At 32.6% G+C, this 22,015-nt stretch overlaps 2 protein-coding genes across 2 annotated transcripts in view; one reads left to right on the plus strand and one right to left on the minus strand.

Moving 5' to 3' along the window:
* Positions 1–408: 408 nt before the first annotated feature.
* Positions 409–2,986, plus strand: LOC130891193 (negative elongation factor E). Its single transcript, XM_057795795.1, has 6 exons — positions 409–978; positions 1,031–1,292; positions 1,352–1,580; positions 1,633–1,687; positions 2,109–2,220; positions 2,437–2,986. The coding sequence occupies exons 1-6, from the start codon at positions 898–900 to the stop codon at positions 2,508–2,510; spliced, it is 813 nt and encodes a 270-aa protein (XP_057651778.1). The 5' UTR covers positions 409–897; the 3' UTR covers positions 2,511–2,986.
* A 1,515-nt stretch (positions 2,987–4,501) lies between these two features.
* The window catches only part of LOC130891718 (titin), a 36,089-nt gene continuing 18,575 nt past the window's right edge, over positions 4,502–22,015 (minus strand). Inside the window, exons 3-4 of the mRNA XM_057796618.1 lie at positions 15,214–17,296; positions 4,502–7,049 (exon numbers count right to left, since the gene is read on the minus strand). Coding sequence (XP_057652601.1) covers positions 4,629–7,049; positions 15,214–17,296 — 4,504 coding nt within the window. The 3' untranslated portion in view covers positions 4,502–4,628. The remainder of the gene's footprint in view (positions 7,050–15,213; positions 17,297–22,015) is intronic.

The following is a 22,015-nucleotide window of genomic DNA, read 5'->3' on the forward strand; positions in this document are numbered from 1 at the left end:
TTGATGTTTCTGAAATTGAACCAATCATTATAAAAATCACTGTAAAGACTTACAAATTGTAAATTAGCCCCTTACAGTTCTTGCTTTATTTTCTGCTTCCCCATTTGTGAATATTTACCTGAACGCTCAAACGCTCCATAATTCAATCCAATTGGGTTTAAAATTGTAATGCTCGACACTTAGTAAAACAGGAAAGACCATGATCAAGAGAGCTTAGTGGAATGCATTATAAATACTTATAGCTGTATTCTGTCTTTGACCTACTCTTGTTGTCTGAGGTGCAATAATACGAGTGAAATTTAAACCTCAAACGTCAGTTTAAGCCACAGATACCGTTTTTGATGTTTTATGGTTGGCATTTACCGACAAACTTCTATTTAAAAATTACTCACTGTCTTGGAGTAGTTTAAACTTAAGTTTAACATGAAACAGAAGATCGGAGCCTAAATTTTTCAAATTGCTCACATTTTTACAATATTATAAGGGATTTTGGTAATATAATTGAGGATGATGACTCGACGATTATGATGAAGAAACATGACCGTTTTAGTTATTTGGTTATACTTCCACTGGCAGAAAAATGTCTGTTTAACTGTGACCTGCTTATTCTTGGTTTAAGCTAGAGTTCAAACCATAATTTAGATTCTAGTTTAGTCTTCAGTTATACCTTAGGTTGTGAAATTGGCTCTAAGGGCCTACCTTCACTATCCGGTGGCATTTGACGCTCTGTTTTTTATTTTTGATAATCTCATGGAATAAATCAGTTTTGGCTGGGTATTAAGAATATTACACTGAACATTTGTCGTGTCATTGTCACTAGTGTCTACTGTCAAAGATTTCATATGATAATATGAAACTCAACAAATAAACAAAACAAATTTAATTAAAGTTTTCATAATGGTTTACATCCATTTTCCAGCAAATTTTACAGAAGAGGAATTAATGCTACAGACAAAGTACCAAAAATTAAAGAAAAAGGTTTGTAATAGTAAAGTTACTGTATAGCTGTTAAAATTGAAAAAGTTTGTAGAAAAAGGCACTGCAAGCTCTAAAAGCACCCAAACCAGAACCTGAGAAGCCCATAATACCGAAAAGACCTGCCGAAGCAAGGGATGCTAGAGAAGTAGCCAAGAAACTCATAAAATCCGGGGTGATACAAGCAATATCAAAACAACAAAAACAGCCAGAACAAGGTTTCAAACGGCCGAGGGGTCTAGAAAGAAAACTCATTTCAGATAAGACTGTAAGTGGTTATCAGCCATTCTCGGCTATTCAAATGGAAGAAGGTCCAGGTAAGTGTTATCTGTAACCTACTTAAAAACACAATTACTAAATATTTATTTATATTTAGATAATCCTGAAAATAAGCCACCCAGAATCAAAAATCTCTATGACACATTTGCAAATGCAAGGGATAGAGAAGAAAGGGGCCTTACTGACAAGCAACAGGTGAAACCTGACAAACCCAGACAGGGTAATACTATATATGTTTCTGGATATAAGATTAATGAAGAATTTTTAAAGAAACATTTTTCCACAATGGGTAATATCATAAATATTTCGATGGAGATTGAAAAAAAGTGAGTAGAATATACATTTGTAATTCAAAGAATTTTTATGGATTTGTTTCAGTCGTGGATTTATTACTTTCGATAAAACAGATGCTGCAGATAGAGCTATTTCTGAGGTAAAAATACTAATTATCAATTTCTCAATCTATCATTAAAAAGATCCTACTCAATTTTTATGGAAATTGAGTTTTGGATCATTTTTCTGAAACTTGGCACAATGAGAGTCCAAAGCAAGCAGATTAAAAGTATCATTGTGCAAAGTTTCAGAAAAATTTGCTGAAACCCAATTTTCTTAGTTATGAAGCCAAGTCTTTTCTGACATAATATTATGAGTTGAATAATTATCATAATGACTACATTGCTCTCAAATTTTATTTATAATTTTATCAATTACTGCGATGATAAATTATTACATGATTTCAGTTTATCTTATCTTATACAATGTAACTTCCAAACACATAAATGTAATTGTAATATCAATAATTTAAGATTCACTTATACACAATCACTATATTTTTTAATTAATAATTGCTGTAGATGGATGGTAGTATGGTCTCTGGAATACCTTTAAAGGTTTCTTTGGCTAGGAGGCAACCTCAAATTGAACCAATTAATGATGCTACTTCTTCAGCAGCATGGGCAACTCTTGGTAAATATATTTTCATTTCATATAATATGGGATGATTGAATCAGTAAGGGTAAATAGGAAACACATAAGTAGTTATAAATATCTGGTATCTGTTGTTAATCAAGCATCGAAATGATAAAAATATCATACTTATTAATACATAATTCTTGTCTCCTATCTACCCCATGTATCATTATTTCTTCAGTTTATATTGTAATAGCAAATTTTTTATTTCAGCTTCTAGTCATTCACAAAAAGGCAACCATAGAGACAAAAGAGCTTTAGTAACATATGATGATATATTTGATTAGGTGTATTAAAATTTATATAAAAATTTTATTGTAGGAAATGGAGTCTATTTAAAAATAATTTTAGTTAAAAAAAAGATAATCAATATCTTGATATGAAGTTATACCCTACATTTTATTATCTTATATATCATTATTTCATTTTATTTTTTAATTAATATATTTTGTATGAACATTTGTTTTTTTTTCAATGCTTTAACTAACTGGATCTAATAATTTATGGTTAATGAAAGTGACTGTTTACAATAAATACCAAAACTATTGAATGGATTTACAAAATATCAAAAAAAATGGCTCTAATTTTTCTATCCAAATCCTGAAATCATTGTAAGAGTGTAACACATTTTGCCAAAAGTGTAAATATGAATTTTGTGCCATACTTTAAGAAAAGTGAATAATTATTCAGCATTTTAATGTTAAAGATAAAACTATGTGGCATGAAGCCTTTATATTTTCAAATAAAATACATTCTGAGAAAACCAACAAAGTTCATTATTCATCTTCTCCGTCTGTATTATCCTCTTCGCCATCTGTATTTTCAGGATCTACAAGGTCTCCTGTACGCTACTTGTCAGTAGAACCATCACTAACGATCGCCGCATAAAATTTTTGGTAAAATGATGGGATATAAGGCAAAATTTTCTTAGATTCTCTATTTTTTTTGTCATTTATTCAAAGAGGGGCATTATGTTTTGTTGTTAATTGTTTCTTATCAGTTAGACTCCATTAAGTTTCTTTTTTGTAGCTTCTCTGTTTAATTTGTGCTTTGATCGTTGAAAACAGATGAGTATTTTGGTTCTTGTATATTTCCAAGTCCCAAAAAGAGTTGAAAATAACTTCTTCGATACCTTATCCTTGCATTTTTTTTCACATTTACAATATTCTCACATGATTTTTGTCTCCTTTGTTTCCCTTTAATGTTGTGTATTCATATCCTAAATTTCTATGTACTTTTGCTTTGGTTTTTCTTATATTCTCAAGGTTTACTTTTCTCCATCTGCTGGATGGATGGACAATGGGTCATCGAATAAATTTCTTTTCACTATTGTCTATTGAGACTTTTTTTCTAATATCTCATCATTTTGGATAGTTTGATCTAGTTGGATCTTCTGAAGCAAACAAACTCTTAATATACAGAGTGTGATAAAGTTCAGTGCCTTCTTTGAAATATCAATTTGAAAATATGAGGGATTATAGCCACAATCTTAAAGGCTGTTCCACAATGCTGTGTCATACAAAATTACTTTTTTTTTAAATGAAACACCCGATATTTTATTGCATATTTGGAAACAGCTTGACTTTTCCATTACAATAATATAGGGTTGTGATGTGTATACGGGGTATTTAAAGTTGTAACCAATTCTTATGAAAATAGTAATACGTTCAATACCCTGTACAAGAGAAGTTCCAGAATAAAGATCTCGCTGCAGAAGCATTCAAATAGTAATAAAAAATATTTATTTCGTTAATATTCATTCAATATGATACAGAGTGAATCAAAATACTAATACATTATTTATTCCTTTTTTTTTCAAGTGAATCCCAGTATTTTATGTATCGAGTACTACTAACATACTTCTTTTTTATCAAAAACTTCCTATAAAAGTTATTAGTTCTTGAGATATTTCGATTTTTCTGTGCAAAATAATGATTAGGTACATAATTTTTTTGATTAGTGGTTTGGTACATTTTTTAGTATTTTGAAGAATTTAAACTAGGGCAAAAATTAATTTCACTACTGATGGAATGATTGATATGATCTGAATATTTCATGTTTACAATATCTAGATAATAAAATACATTAAAATATTTCAAGAAGTGTAGATATTATTCTATTCAAATCTAATCCATACATTAGGTGTATTAGGCTGATGTGACCTACGACATATAAAACATGTGGGGTCAATATGCTCCACTACCCGTAAGAATTGGGTCACTGCTTAGTTTGTATAATGGAAACTCTAATTTTCACATAATTTAGGAATTGAAACTCAGAGGGTGTATGGTAACTTTATTCAAGTCTTACAAATCGATAAAATCTTATTTACAAGGTTCATTCTTAAAAATTACAAAACAATCAAAATTAACAATTTCACTTCGAACATTAAAAGAAATCGATTGTTACAAATTTTTAGGAGGATTGAAATATTCCCAATGGTGCAAATGAATAACTGTCCTTTCTTCCCCGTATCCCAACAATAACAGCCCGACAATAAGTACTAATATAATAATAATCATTACATTCAAGTCTTGCTTCCCGTCTTCGTTGTGCAACACATTATTTAAAATGTAGTTTATCAGTCTTTTGAGTTGATTGTTGGCTTCTGAACCACAGGCTCTTACTAGTTGCCCAGAAAGTTGAACTATTGATTGATCGCTAGATCTTCTGTGATGTCTTCGAACTGTAAGAGATACTTCCGATGAATCTTCAGAACTTGACCTCCTTACTTGTTTAGCTTTGGTATGTCTTCTCCTTCTAGGTACTGTAGGAATGTTCTCGTCTACATATTTCTGCGCTCGTAACGCGTAGAAACTCGTCGGAGGTTGCGAGGGAATATACCCCATAGGAGGTTCGGGAGGTCTAGGCGGGGGCTCATCATCTACATCAGGTTCTTTCATTGATTCTTCATTGGCTGATTGAGAAGTTCTAAGTCTCTCTGACTGTCTAGGCGGTCTATGGGGAATTGGTTCATGTTCTTGAGAAAAAAATTCATCCTGGGAAAGTGATCTAGGCGGTATAATAGGAGGGGATTCTTTTATTTCTTCGGAAGGAACTGAAATTTCGGCACATTTAGAAGGAACTACTGGAGATGCCGTTTCTGAATAATATTTTTCAGAAATTAGTCCATAAGGAACGTCATCTTTAACCATATCTACTTCGGGAACATCCTCAGAAGATTCATGTTTTGAAAAAATCTTCGGTTCATCTACTGACGCTTTCTTTGAATCTACTTCTTCCGAAACCTCAACATCAGAAGCCTTATTTTCCGAATTAATTTCTTCAATTCGTTCATCGGGTACAGTTTGGGGTGTATCTAACAATTTTTCTCCCTTGTTTTCCGAATTGATTTCTTCAATTTCTTCATCGGGAACCATTTGGTGTGTATCTAACAGTTTTTCTTCCTCTACGTAATCTATTACAGCTAAATTGGGGTAATTCGGTGAGGTTTCAGTAGAGTAAGATTCAATCGGAGTTTTTTTTTGTTCGTCACTAGCATCCTGCTGGTTATCTTCTGAGTCGGGTCTGCTTTGTATATTTTTTAATATTTGACTGAGCATTTCAGGCGGTAAACTAATTTCGCCAATTTTTAAAGCTCCACTTTTTGACGATATTTCGTTTGTAAATATACTAGTGCTATCTATTTCAGAGACTACTATCTTACCTGCAAGTAATTTATTCACAGTTAACGTATCGACATCCAAATCGGCAACTTCAAGCTTTTGTGCTTTAAGTATATCCAGTTCACCTGATGCGGTTTGCTTGGGTAAAGTCGGATCAGTTAATTTATGAAAATTATCTGGAATCGAAGAAGTTTCATCAAAATCATCCTCTACGTCCACTGGTATAATAGTTTCTTTAGGTTTTTCGCTAATATCTGAATCAGGTAATAGTTTAACACCATTTAAAGGTTCGACGAGTAAGGAGCCATGCGTAACGGTCTCTTCAAAGCTATAACTGGTAGGCGTAACAAATCTTCTTTCTACTCTAGGAGCATCTGCTACTTGTGTAGGTATAATGATTTTATCAGTTGGCTCTTGTGTTACTTCCTCGCAAACGAAATCATCTGGCAAGGGCTCTGTTTGAGTGTACACTTCTGTTTCACGTGTAACTTCTTTTTGTAGCTCTTCGGTTGATTCACTCATAATATTTTCTCGAGAAGTAATATCTTGCAAGTGCTTCGTTTTTCTTGGTGGTCTTGGAGGAGCTGGTAGAGGTCTAGCTTTCATTTTTTCTATAATCTCCCCAGATTGCAAATCTCTAGTAGGCTCTTCATCTATTTCTATGTATTGTGTTATATCGATGTTTTCTTTGTTTTCAACAATATCTGGTGTTACTGAGTTACGATTTTGTGCTAGAGTGCTATAATTTCTTAATGGACGCACTGGTGTTTCATCACTTTTTTCTTTCGAATCTTTAGTTCTTGGTACTGTGAAGAATTTATTTTCTTGATTCAGTTTAGTAGATCGTTTTTTACGGCCCAAAGTTCTAGGTGGAGGCAGTGGTGGATCTCTAATCTTTGATTTATCCACTACTGAATAACCCATGTAATCACATATCTTTTGAATACATGGCTCTTCAGCACAGGGGACCGCGTCTTCTACACAAGGAGTCGATTCATCCATTGTGAATGAACTGGTTTGCAAAGATGAAATGTCGAGATCTTTATGTGAAGCATTTTGTGATAATGAACCAGTTCTTGATCGAGACGCATCTCTTGATCGAGAGTTTCCTTGAGATCGAGATCGTGATGGTCTTTTTGGTGATACAGTTTCTGTCTCTATCGGTATAATTATTTTGGAGTTGGTTCTTATAGCATCGATCTGTAAAAAAGAAATAGTAAATAGATTTGGAATAATGGAGAATTTGAAGTTATAAAATACAATACTTTTCGCTTTTCTCAGTAATTTCAACTTTATTACACTGTACGTTGGTATTAATGACAATTCATTTTAACTTTACTCAACAAGTGGATTTTAGAGTTATTTACATGTGAGGCGGCAAAATTATCTTTTCCAATTAAATTGAAAAATAACTACTCTGGACTCTGGAGCAATGGGGAACTGTTTTATTCGCGGATGGGTCTCGATTTGGACTATACTACTCAAACGATCGAGATGAGAGTGTGGAGACGACCAGGGGAGTGATTTGCCCAATATACCATTCGTGAATGCAAGATAATACTTGGTGCAAGTGAGAATCCATGGACTGGCCTGCTCGATCTCCCGATATGAACCCCATAGAGCATTTGTGGAATAATTTATAGAGGCGTGTTAGATGTTGTCATCCTCCTCCTAGTGACTTAAATTAGCTCCAAATTGTTCTTCGAGAAGAATGAGATGCTATACCGGTGGAGTACGTCCAGAATTTAATTTCTTCGATGCCTAACAGGTGTTAAATTATCATTTTTTCTTTATTTTGTATTTTTTTGTAAATAATAAATAAAAATTATTCACTTTTAGTAGATTTATAGTAACCTATAAATTAACCAATTCTTAGCATAAATTAAAAAGATTAATAGATTTAACAAAATTATAAGACCAAATCTATGTGTCTGTTTTTTTTTGCTGTTGAGTTTAGTTACTAGGTTTTTATAAATAAATTGGATTTATTATTGCGTCCCTAATGAGATTTAATCTACCAACTATAGGATTATAAATCTCGTTCATGAACTATTGAGCTATCGAAGCTATTTTACATTTGAAACCTTATTTGGTCAAATGCTCATATGAATGATTCATTTTACAATTGAATTTTGTAAAATCAACTCAATTTAATTAAAAATTTAATAATAAAATGACAAAAATCTAAAATATAACATTAATATGACATACATTTTTCATTGAATGACTAAAAGTTAGTGAAAACATGATAAGAAAATTCTATGTAAAAAGACAAACAAATAGAGTAAGTTAAGATAAATGTGAAAAATGACAATGTTGTGCAGGTAAGCCAAAATATTAGATATTTTTGATACATAAATTGTGTGCTAGCCCTATAATATAAGAAGCAAAAATGGTAGGTACTTGACATTTTTCGTTCCATAGAAAGCGCATGGGTTAATATAAATCCCGTCCTCGAGGCATCATCGATTGTGTGTGCCCGTCATAAATTTCGTTTCAATCCCTATTGCATTTTTCTGGATTTGCATAAATCAAAATGTGTATCTATTGATTTTTGTGTTTTAAAAAATTGAAGTAATATGGAACGAAAACGTTGATAACTGATGTAATTTTCCAAGATTAGGTTAGTTTTGAGAATATCGTAGTTTCCAAATTTATTTTTATGTATTATCTTATAGAGGAAGAGCCGGTGACCAGTTTTATATCTTCTTAAATCTTCTATATCTACTGAAAATGAACTGAGTATAAAAGAAAGTCTATTGAGTACGAGTCTGAAGTATTATATAATGAAGTAGGCAAATCAACACACGTAGAAATATAACTCACGATACTTTAAAATTGTCTTTTCACGAACATATTGTCAATCTTTAACAAAAAAAGAATTTTTTTGCCATACTTCAATAAAATATTTATTCTGATAGCAAGATCGACGCACGAGTAAAACTGAATGCACTCCAAAAATGTTGGTGAATGACTACTGAGAGTAAGTCACAGGAATAGATAACTGCAATAGACCTTCTACGAATTGTTACTCCTAAAAGAAAAGAATACCTAGAATCTAGAATATTGCGTGTCTTGATATTTTCCCACAGTATCCTTGACAATAACCTCGAGAAAATCTGCGTCGGGGTATAGTTCTTCCAATATCAATTGCAGATTATAAAAACTGGTTCGAAACCCTTGCCGATAATTTTGTTTGATCTACCATAGGCGTAGATACTTTATTTTATAAACTTATTATTTTCATAAATACTTTTGAAAATACTTATATCTTATGCGAGAAAGTATTCGTTGAATGCAATCGAATCATTATCGATTGGACGACATTATACGCCGTTATTTAGACAAATGCACTTAATTGTAGTCCTACTTGGAACTTGGAAAAAATCATTATTATACTTCGTTAACTTACTACAATTGAATATAAAATTATAATACGTAAATAGACGAGTAACATGTACCAGCCTGTAAAGGAGTTTGGTTTAAACAGGGTACCAGTCGCGAACTGAGCCTTTTTGTACCCTATTCGTTTTTTTTACTGGAAAATGAAATTTCAAAGCAAAAATCATAAAGGAAAATAAATTCTTTGCAAATAAAACAAAACAAAATTAAACATTTCAACTCCAAAGTATCTTTAAAAATTATAATGGTGGTCAGAATCGTCTGAGTCATCATTTGATTGAATTATGAAGAGTTGTAGAGAGGGTGATACCACATACTTATCTTCTTTGATAATATGTTCAAGACAGTTTTTCCAAAGTTCTTGGCGGTCTGCTGCTATAACATTTTCGTAATTCTGATTTCACGTTTGCCCATGTCAACTCTATAGGGTTAAATAAGCAATAGTAAGGAGGAAGTCTGTTCTTTGCACAGCACAGCACAGCACAGTAAGCAATTCTTTGTTTGTTTGGCCTTTTTCACGATCGCTGATAGGAATATTTTTTTTTCAGACATAAATGCAAAAATTTTCGCTTTGTTACTACTATTATTTGATATCTTAGGGGTTTCTGCGAGTGGTAGGTTGCGTTGACCATAACGATTACTGACTGTGGTGAAATTTTTCGTAAAAGCTGTTCATTAAAGCACTTTTCAAATAATTCTCCTGCCATATATTCATGATATGACTGAATGAATCAGCTACACAGTTTTTAATTTTTTTAGCAGATATTAATAAAGCATTAGGCACGAAACAGTCTTTCCTTCCAGCGTATACTATTATAATGCGTTTCCCTTTAGAACATGACCCATTCAAACAGCAATTTTTACTATTGTCAACCCAACCGAAATTTACTACATCGTAACTCTCAAATCATGTTTCATTTAGATAAATTATGTGCCCATTAGAACTTCGGTAGTCTTTTATCTGATGCCATCGAACGATCCTTGACGATTCGGTTATTGCGGCATGTAGATCAGTGGTGATAATTGCCCGCCTCTAACTATAACATTGGAAAGCGTGACTTTTATGTACATCCTTTAGAACGGTGAAATATCTGGAGGTAACTCCAGGTTATAAAATGCTCTGGTATCGAAAATATATAAAGAAGGCTCTCCGCATACTTTGGTCTTTTGGGCTTTTGGGTGTACATACATTTATCGAAGGTTCTTCACACTATCGTGCTCCTGTACGGAAAAGGTAAAAGCTACAGTATAACTAGATACATTTCAGCACCTCCCACTGGCAAACAAGTTTACTGGAAATTGTTTAATGACTGACATTTGAATATGACTGATTCCCTTGATACATATAAAGAAAAAATAAAAAGCTAATTACTTCAAATCATGGAAATATACAGGTTGTTGTAGTATGAATAACAATTACGTCCAATTTAACTTGATAATAATAATATTTCAAATAGACTGTCGCGTCGAAATACGAAGGAAGCTATTTATATTTTTAGTATTTTGGCGGACACTGATGAGTATGATTATTGGCGTCTGCAGTTAATAAAAATATTCAGACTCGGTATCAAAACTTCATTCTACAGCTCTGTGAAAAACTAGAATAATGGATTGAAACGTAATTGTTTCTTCCAGGATAAACAGCATACATTCTTTTCTTGAACAAGATCGCCATGTAACATACTGTTGATAAAATTTGATAAAGCTTCTAATGTTACACAACGAAATGAATCATTCGTTATCATCATAATGTAAACGCACACACCTCTGCTAAATAATTAACTTTTTTACCAGTCAGAAGGTACAGTAGAATATCCATCCACCATTCATTATTGCCGCAGATAAAAAATAAACAGCGTCATCAAACAGAAGAAGCGTTCAAACGCATATTTTGGGAGTACCTACCTCAGCCAAAGTGGAAAGGTGGTTGGGAAGTTGGTTCAAACGTATGATAAAGTATAGTAATCTTGTGTGTGTGTTAGTAGGAGTAGGGATGGCCTCAGACTAGGCTATTGGCCACAGACATTTTTTATCTAATAGATGTGCATGATTTAAAGAACTATTCTTGCTTCCTTATAAAGTTTATTATAGTATCTAAAATAACTTTATTTAATATTTATTGGAAGAGGAAACTTACGATCAAACGAAAAAATGCATAAATTAGATATAGCCACTTCATTTTTCTTGCACTCCAGAAAAATATGATTAGTATTGCCTATCGAAACGTTGTCGCAGCTGCAAAATGGTGACTGTAAAATACCCAATTTATAAAGGTGCACCGGAAAACCACCAATCGTGTTATTGTTGCTGTGTATTTTTCATTAGAAGCGAAATTTGTTACATGTGGAATGCTATTTGGTAGATTTAGGTGATGCTGGAAGTAGAGATTTTTAGATGTTTTGCTAAGGTTATTGTAAGCTTCTCTCCATCTGATTCTAATGAATTTCTTATGTTTGCTAATGACATCAGCATGATAAAAAAAGTTTAAGTACTCTTCATACCTACATACTATATATATATATATATATATATATATATACTATAATAATTACGATTACCATTACATTAATTGTTGAAATAATAAATTAAGGTGCTTATTAGGTGCTGAAGAGTCAATATCATGAAAGTGCCCGAATAATTGATAAAGGAGTTAATATCGAAAATGTGAAGAGCAACTAGATGAAACAAAGTTTGGCTTTAAAGAAGGATTAAGAACTAGCTATTACAGTACTACCACTGAAGTGTAGAGAATACAACAAAAATATGTCTGTTTCATTGATTTCCAGAAGGCATTTGATAAAGTCCAAGACGATAAACTTATAGAGAATTTAACAACTATCAACTTAGATACAAGCGATATACGATTAATCAGAAATATCTATTACAACAAAAGGGCAGTAGTGCGTGTTGAGGACATGGAGACAGACGAAATCGAAATTCAAAAGAGAGTTCATCAAAGCTGCGTTCCTTCTCCACAACTATTTAATTTATATTCAGTTTGTATTTCAGAAAGTGCTGGAGAAAAGACATGGAAAACAAATAGAATGGGTGCAAAAATACAAGTATCTTGGTTCAGTCATAAATGTTCAAATGGATCCAGACGATGAAATTAAGATCAGAATTGAAATGGCTCGAAGTCAAGTACTCCTCAATGTTTGCAAATAGAAATCTAAACCTCCACATCAGAATAGGATTCATGGACTGCTGTACGAAGTGGTAGAGTAATGGAAACTTGGATCTTGAAAGGTCAAATAATCAAAACACTTGAGGCATTTGAGAAGTGGTTCTATAGACGCATTCTGAAGATACCCTTTACTGGCAGAATCACCAACGACAAAGTACTAAGACGCATTGGTTGCAATAGAAAGCTGTTGACAGTTATTAAGAAAAACATCTTACATAGGACACATCTTACGCAACGACAAATACCTACTGCTCCAGAACGCAATACAGGGCAGAGTAGAGGGAAAGAAAGGCATCGGCAGGACAAAGAAATCCTGGCTCCGTAACAAAAGAGAATGGACAAATCTCAGCGTCGGAATAGTGTTTTATAGTGCGAGGGATAGAGACGCATTCTAAAAGTGGTCGCCAACCTTTAGAAGACGGCATGAGAAGAAGAAAAATAGTTAATTTTCATGAGATAATGAATCTAAGAATCAGGTATCTCTCAAATTAAAATCGATACTCAATCAGATATCAACTAAGCAGGGTACCTGATACTACTATAAAAAAGGCAAAATATAAAATGAATTTTTAAAATGCCGAATATTTAAGTGCTGTTTAAGTGCTTTCACGGAAAAAAGAAAACATTACAATAAGTTCAACTTTATGGGTGATAAAAGCCATGAGTTATGCAATACGTCCAGAGGACGATTTTTTATCTTCGAAACTCTTAGAGAATGAGGTGCTAATCAAGTACTCATAAAATAATCAGAAGACTGTCGAGAAATATCATTTCTACAGTTTTTGGAGACTTTAAAACCAACATGCCTGACGTACTAAGTCCTAGTTGGTTCTTTTCATTTTGAAAACTGACATAAAATTGAGTGTTATGAAAGTACGAGGAATAGCATTAACAAAAAAGTAGTAGGTTAGATTAGATTAGGTTAATTTAGGTTAGATTAAGTTAGTTTAGCTTAGGTTAGTTTAGGTTAGGTTAGTTTAGGTTAGGTTAGTTTAGGTTAGGTTAGTTTAGGTTAGGTTATGTTAGGTGTTATGAAAGTAGTCATTGAAGGCCGTCCGAGGTGTAACATAAAAAGAATATATTTCATATATTAAAAATAAAAAAAAAATTAACTCGTTTATTTATCATTTGGGCACATCACGTTTTCCTAGCACCGCAACTTTGAGTATTCTGTTGCTGTGAAAATTACAGAGCACCTAATTTTTGAACTCGGCACCTAAAAAGCACCTATTTCTGGCATTTTCTAAATACAATTTCCTGATTTTGCGTTGCTGGCAATACAGAGCTTAATTAGTCTATTGTAGCGCACATATTTTTCCGAGGGCATTAGGAAACCAAAATTTCATTGTCTACACTTTTTATTCAATATGTTTCATGACACTATATATGAGTTATGATTCACTTTTGGTCCGTTAACATTTTATCTCTGTAACCCATTTTTTTATTTTTAAATAACTAGATGTTATCGAAAAACGAATATTTTTCATGTAACAAATCTAGGTTAAAAATATTAGGAGCCTTTTAAATTCTTTTAGTTTTTTTCTAAAAATATTTATTGGTTAATTCATTCTTTTGGATCTTTGCCACGTTCTACACAATGATTTCAACATGGTTGAATGGTCCATTAGATTCCTTATTAATACGGCGGTATTTTTTCAACATCAATATTGGAAATACAACAATTCAAAACAGTTTAAATACAAGACAATACAATTAAGTAATAAGATTTTTTCTATCATGTTTCGGTACATTGTGGTAGACAAATGAGAAATCTTCGATTGGAAATTAATAGCTTGTACTATGAACTTGATTATCAGAGCTTGAATTTTTAGAAAAAAAACTGACTTATGTCACCATACACGATGCAGTTGCTTGTACTCACATTATTGTGATATTTATAGTCAAGAGAAGGTTAAGAACGGAATGAATCAAAGGAGGAGGCGAATACATTTTATATTTTATGAAAGTACGATTCTTCGAATCTGTCAACTCTTGACCACTGCTCCAATCAACAGATACAGGTCAATTCACTCTTGTCAAACCAATAGCGTCATTTAGTAATTATATTCGACAACCCTTGATAGCAGACAACTTCCTTGAAGAGAAAATGAAAACAGTTTCGTGTACTCATTAAACATTATAACCAAGCCTAAGCTTCAGAAATCCTAAAAATACTCTACCATTAATTTCAGTGATAAAAAAGGGTATTTTGAAGTTTATCAGGATCGTACAACCAGTACAACTACGGAAAACACCGAACGCTCTGGACGCCCATAAACAATTGAAACGTCATTGCTCGATTGGAAATTGAAAATGAGAGTGATTGTTATAGATATAGATATATCAAAAAACTAACTGATTGAATTGAATTGAATTTTGAATGATTACTTGGTTATTTAAAAAAACTGGGTATATTGCCCAGATTTCAAACAACTTTGTAGTTTTTAGCTTTGTTCAAGCTAAAAGGATTAAAAAAAGGGACCATATTTGACCAAGAAGAAGCTCTTTTGTATCAAAATAATACATGTATAAAGCATAATTTCATATGGTTCAAATAGATCCCTCTTGAAATCATTTCATAAACAAAAACCTTATTCAGATGTCGATAAATCATTTTTTGGAAAGAATTAAAAAATTGGATAAACTTTAGATAAAGTCGTTGGAGCCGCTCGGGAAAAAAGAACTACTTTTTTTTATTTTCGAGAATTATGTAAGATTGAAGAGTTGAAAACTCTTACTTCTCTATCAAATATATTTTATTAAATAATTTCTACTTACCACAGGTTCCTGAAGATTGTTCTCAGAACTGAATTTGGCTCTATTGGAGCTAAGTGACTCAACATATGATTCGTTTTCGGATATATTCAAACTTTTAAGACTTTTCTGTTTTCTTGGTGGTGCTTCAGGGACGATGTTAATATCTCTTTCCAGATATTTGTAATCTCCATAAAAACCACCAACTTCGAACGCCGGCTCTTCGGCTTCTATATTTCCAACACTTCTAATTTCAGGTTGAGTAACATTCATATGATAACTTTTTCTTTCTGGTATAATAGCGTCACTTTTATAGGTGATGATACCAGGTTCAGTAACTCTTCTTTCGAATATTGCTTGGTGCATTTTGGGTCCCAATCGGAACATAGAATCATTTTCATAGTGAGTTAAACTTTTTAAGCTTTTCTGTCTCCGAGGAGGAGCTTCCGGAATATGTTCTTGATTTATTTCTTCTTCTGCTTCTTCTACTTCTAATTCTTCCTCTTCGTAACCGTAATTTTTATAAGGGTTAATAATTTTGATTTCTGGTTGTTCTTTACCTTCCATTATTTCATTTTCATACATAATTTCTCTTTCATCGTCAGCAAAGACATCTACACTTTCTCTATGTTGAACCATTCTTTCTTCTGCCGAATCAACTGGAATAGTTTCTTGGTATGGAATGAAATTTTCATTTGTTTTTTTCTTTCTTTTGCTTCTGCGCTTTGGCCTAGAAGGAGGAAGAGTATTTGTTTCGTCGTCAGCAGATTCCTCGTCAGCATAAGGCATTTTTTCATGGGAAGCATGTGGTGTCTTCTTCCTCTTGGGTTTTTTAATGGGTTTAGTTTTGTTAGTTATTTCTGGTAATGACGTATGGGAACCTTTAATGGTGAAGTTGTTATCATCTTCCATTTGCAGCAAGGCATTTGTTGGATTTCTAAAAGCCTCTCTTATTTCTGTGCTTAGATACATGCCTACTTCGATATTATCTTGTGATATACCTTTTTGTCTTAAAAAGAACTCATCAGGATTTATTTCTTCTAGGACTCCTTTCCTGTGAACTCCCAAAGAACTGCCTGAAGAATATCTTTGTTCTTGTTGGTTATCTGGAGGGAAATCGTACCCTTTATCATCAGGCGAATCTAAATCCGTTATTTTGGTATTTATTTGCTTTTCTACAAATTCATCAGGATTGAATCTTCCTCTTTCCCATCTACTTAAAAAGTCTCTTTCATCCATCATTTCTCTATTTTCTTGGTCAAACTCATCTTCACTATCGATACCTTCATTATATCTGATGTGAGACGGCTGTTTTATATCGCTAGAATCACTAGGAATATCTCTTGCTGTTTGTGAAGTCTCCCTATCCATTGAATCCTCGGAATGAAGAGGTATTCTAATGGAATCGGTGGCGCTGAACCTCGAATCTCTGCTATCTTCAGTCGTTCTACTATCAGGTTTCTTTGCTCTAGGTACTGTGGCGAAGTCGGAAACTGCTTCATCTGATTTAGGCTTCTTTTTAAATATTCTGGGATACGTACCAAAGTCGAATATTGGTTTCTTGGAATCACCTGCATTAGATTCCGTCGAGACGTTTCGTTTTATAGATTTCTTAATTTGTATATGCGGTAGATTAAAGCTTGGTAGGTTAATTTTTGCAGTGTCTGGAATTTTTGGCATGTTGAATTTCCTTTCAATTTTGAACTTTTGGAAGTTAGGTTTGTGGAAATTCGGTTTATGGAATTTGGGTCTTTCTGGCATATTTATATGCGGCCTCTTCATATTATGTAGCTTATTTCTTATATTATCTGCTTTCTGTTTAAAGACCATTTGAAATTTACTCGGACCTTCTTTTGGTTTTGGATTGGATTCTGAACTGTGTGAATCTGTGGTTGTTGAAAACGCAACTCGTTGTGATTTGGGCGATTTTTGTAAATTTGAAGTTTCATTTTCTGTGGAAGGTTTACTCAATGTAAAACTGAGTGGGTCTGGAGTACTAAAAGCTTGCGCAGTGTCTATTAAACAAACGGGACTATTGTTTAAGGTAACAGTTGGAATTATTTCAATATTATCTGGTGGTGGGTTCACAGGTTCATACTCATGGTCACTGTAATAGAAAAAAAAATGGTAAGTACTTATTTATAACGTCAAAAAGTATAGTTAATATTCTGGATTATATAGAAACTTATATAGATCATTCAAATTTCACTTTAGTCGGGTGAGAGCAATCTAAATTTCTGCTCACCAATTTTAATGATGGTGCGAAGCTTCAATTTCATTTGAAATTCAATAACGTAACAGCAACAATTTCTGAAAATTTAATAGACTGGATTTAGATAATTAATCATTAACACGTTGAGCACTGGAGGTCCATAGGCCCGCAACTGAACTTTCCCCACAACCCAGAGCAGTCCAGTGGACCACATGACATACTTTATTCCATACCTTCTGCAGTGCCCAAGGGAAAAAATGTATTTTACAGTTTTGTTGGAGTCACTTATTTCTAAATGTTTCAACACAAAATAATAGCAGATAAGTAAATATGACCTCACCCGAAAGCATTATTTTTGATCTGTTATAAAATTTTTTAAACACATTGTACATTTTTGTACACTCTACATAAAAGTATAAATCATCATTCAAAGGATAAAGGAGCGAACAAAACTTTGGGAGTTGCTTCAAAACATCATTATTTAGTTTTCATTTGAAATAAATTTGAACTCTATTTTTCCTAGGATCCACATCCAATAAGGAGTGTAAAAACATAAGAAAAATTCGCGCAAAAAAAGTTTGGTTGGGGCTAAACGAGTTAATCATAATGGAGTGAAGTGAATCCCTCAAGCAGATCAGAAAAGGTGATTGAGCTCGTACCATAGACACCGAAATTTCAGTGAGAAAACGAAACATTTCCATTGTGCGTATGGTACTACAGAACAAAAATCTTTCTACGAGAGCTGCTATTTAAGTTTTGGGATAGAGAAATATAATTGGATTTGGCGTTATTGATTTTCAAAATATTCTCATTTAATATCAATACACTTTTGCAATTTCCGAAGCATTATTTCCATTCAGTTTGAGGTATTTCCAAAATATGTAATTTGAAAGTATCAACCACTTCTTAAGGTGTAGAAAAACGTTGATTCGCAGTTTATTTTTGATCTATGGGAATAAAAAGAAATTTTTGGGTACCAAACAAGGACTGTACGTCGGATGACCCATCAACTCGATGCTTTAACTGTTCAAAAATGTTGTTGTTTGAACTGATGAGTAAAAGATCGCATTGTCTTGATGGAGAATGATTTTTCCTATTTGATTGATTTCCTTGATTTTTTCGAAAACTTCTGGCAAACAAATGCTGGTTTACAGAATTGACCGTTTTACGATGCTTTAATGAACCGGTGGCGACATGTTCAGTTATTTCGAAAAACAGACGACCATTTGCTTCGAAGTGTTTCGTGCTTTGTTAGATTTGGCTTGTCTTGAAAGACCAATTCAGTCGATTGCTGCTTAGTTTTGGCTTCATATACATAGATCCATGATTCGTTGCTTGTCATGACGGCTTTTGACGCGCCGTGATTAAATTTTTTAGCATCAGATTTTTTTTCTCACCGATGTAAGTTATAAAAACCGAAGTTTTAAAAAAATTCTCAATGTTTTTCACAGGTTGCATTAATAATGGGTTTAATTGGAGCCTGTCGCATGAACCAGTTACATAACAATTGAAGATATACAAGACTACTAGTCAATATACCTGTGACAAAAAACATCTAAATCGTTATGGTGTCAGGTGAATTTGTATCAAGTATCTTTCACTCCATATCAGAAGTTCACATGAATATGTTGGCTACTAAAGGCACATAAATTGGAAAGTTACTAAATAATCCTGAATATTAACGGGCTATTCAATTCGTCGATCATCGCCAACCATTTGTGTGAATAGAGGTGGGATCAGCACATTTTTGAAAACACCAGGACAGTGGAAATAAATGGCAATTACCTAAAGTTATATCGACAAAAACTTACATAACAAGAGAGAACAAGGAAAACAAATTATGGTAGCAATTCACTTTTTCACAAGATTCTTCGTTAGCTTCACTCAAAATTTTAACTTATTGACTCGATTAATTTTACTGTAGAAGAGATGGAGCTACTACTCAAGTTGATTTGAAAAATGTTTCGAATTGAGAATTGGTTTTAAGTTGTTTCGCTGGGATCATTAGAAAATGATCCACGTGCGGGAGATCCCGACATGGTGTTTTCTGCGTGTTTCTTTAATGTTAATGTTGAAGTAGTCGCAAGTGGGAGAAATATGTGTTGGTCTGAAAATTATAGCTTATATTGAAAATAATTGATAGGAATGGGAAAAGAAAACGGCCAAAAAATTTCATCATAGGACAAAAAATTGTAATGATCAATTTTATGACGACGGATTAAGTTTGTTCTGAAATGTTCTTTATTTCCTTAATCAATTCTTCACCAAGTTGTATTGCTAATAATTATTTGGAACTTTATTAGAACGTAAAGAAACCGGCCCTAAATCTTGAAAAGCATCCAAATTAAATATTTAATTATTTGTATGACGAATATTTCCAAAAAGGAGGTAATCAAATATGGGTATAATAAACAAACAAACCACTTTTGATGAATATTATTAAAGGTTAAGTTTCTACTAAACTCTTTAATGGATACTTGTGACTGTCTAATAACTTATTTGGCAAATAATTCGATTTACTGGGAGGTTTACTTTATTAGAAGGTGAAGACACCAAATTTTTGGTTATTCGGTAAATAATAGTTGGTAGGGGCTTTATTAGATTGTGAAGGCCTAAATCTAGCTTTTCTCTTAAGTACAGATGTTAATATTTATTCAATAACAGATTAGAATCACGTTGAAATTTGTCGCCGATGGTCATACATACCAGGACAACTAACAAATATGCTAAAAGGTTTGAAGGAAACCTGATAAAAATATGGTAAATATAAATGTAATAAAATAATGAGAATGTTGAGGATCAAAATCACAATTCTTTTCTGATCAATATTTAAGCCCTTCCAACAATTTTTTTAATCTTTTTTAAAGTAACAAATTCAATTTTTTTTTTCGAATTCGAAAAATGAAACTGAAAAACAAACAACTGAAGCTATTGTCACACTAAGATGAGAAGAAAATCAAGTGAGATGAGAAATGATGTGATAAAAGTAGTACTTAATCATACCAAAGATATTCTCTCGATTGAAAATGCACGCACCCACAATTAAATTAAGCTGCAGTTCCTTTCCTATATAGTTTAATAAAGAAATGAGAAAAATGTCAGATGGTTTCAATACGCGAACGTCATTTTAAGAGAAAAATATCAACATTGATATCAAATTTTGTTTAAATAATATAGATATAGATTTAATATAAAAAACAGAGCTTTTGAAGATTGGCTGTTTTACGTATTCTTTGACATGAATATGAGGCCCAATAATATTTTATATTCCCTTCGAAAGAACTTGTGAGCACACAAAAGTCAATTGAGCATGTGAACATTAGTATATGTCACTGTATTTATATATTATCATCAATTAGTTATCAAAAATAGGGTTAAAGTAATTTTTTCTACGTCTGTTATAATATTAAATTTTTTTTCATTCATTTGCATTCATAAACTATCACACTTTTATTTCTCAATATCCGTTTTGTATCTAATTGAAAGGAGTGTAGTATTATTATTATTAGTGATGGAGAGAAATAGTGAAGAAAGATTAAACTGCACACTAGAAGATGTTGTTGAATCATGAACTGCAACTTCTCCCTGAGAAATCCAGGGAACAGTATTTAAAGGAATATAATTTATGAAGTGGCGTACTAAAAAAGGCATAAACAGCTTATCAGAAAGAGTTTTACTAGATTACCTACTTTGAAACTAAATCCAAAATGTGTCTTCAACACTTTGGTTGACTTATTCAAAACTGTAAGGCACCCTAATGGTAAATAACGAGGTAGACATTAGTAAATACTCGAAACTCATTGCACATTTGAAAAATAAATCAGTTGGCTATAGAGCTAAAAAATCTAAAACTTTTGCCCGTGAAGAAATTAATAAGTTTCTGTTGCAAGCTCTAAACTCCAGACGATCATTATCTCATGCTAAGGTATGGCAGCAAAAAATTTTAATGTAAGCATAGATATTATTTGTAACATCTTTTAGGTTGGTTTAATATTCGGAATCGCAGGAGCTGTGCTGGAAGAGGAATTATATAAAATGAAGTGTAACGATATTAATAATACCGGAAATGATTAAATTATCACAGTACCTGATACAACAAATCATGTTCAACGTCGATTTACTGACAATAGATAAACTTGGTAAACATTTATAAAAAATATAAAAACCAACGACCCACAAACAACAAAGCAAATCATTTCTTTTTGCAGTATAGAAATGGAAAATCCAAAATCCAAGTTTAATACCTTTTCAAAAATTCCATCGCTTATCGCATCACATTTGAATTTACCTAATCCAAAAAACTACACTGGACATACATTTCGACTCTCTTCGGCGACTTTATTAGTGGATTCCAGTGGTGACATGATTCAACTAAAGAAGCATGGTGGGTGGAAATCCAACACAGTTCGGAGGGTTAGAACTAACTAACTAGAAACAACTAATTCGACTTAATTCAAGTACCAATAGTAATGTAACTTCTTCTTCACTTCAAATTAATAATGCTCACAGTTGTACTTCTAATATTACTATTACAAAATAAAAAGTTTTGTCGAATTTTTTTAAGTCTACTGACTTGGAAAAAATTTTGTATGAAACTGGAGAGTAAACTTTTAT

Source organism: Diorhabda carinulata, chromosome 3 (assembly GCF_026250575.1).
Source record: "Diorhabda carinulata isolate Delta chromosome 3, icDioCari1.1, whole genome shotgun sequence".
NCBI lineage: Eukaryota > Metazoa > Arthropoda > Insecta > Coleoptera > Chrysomelidae > Diorhabda > Diorhabda carinulata.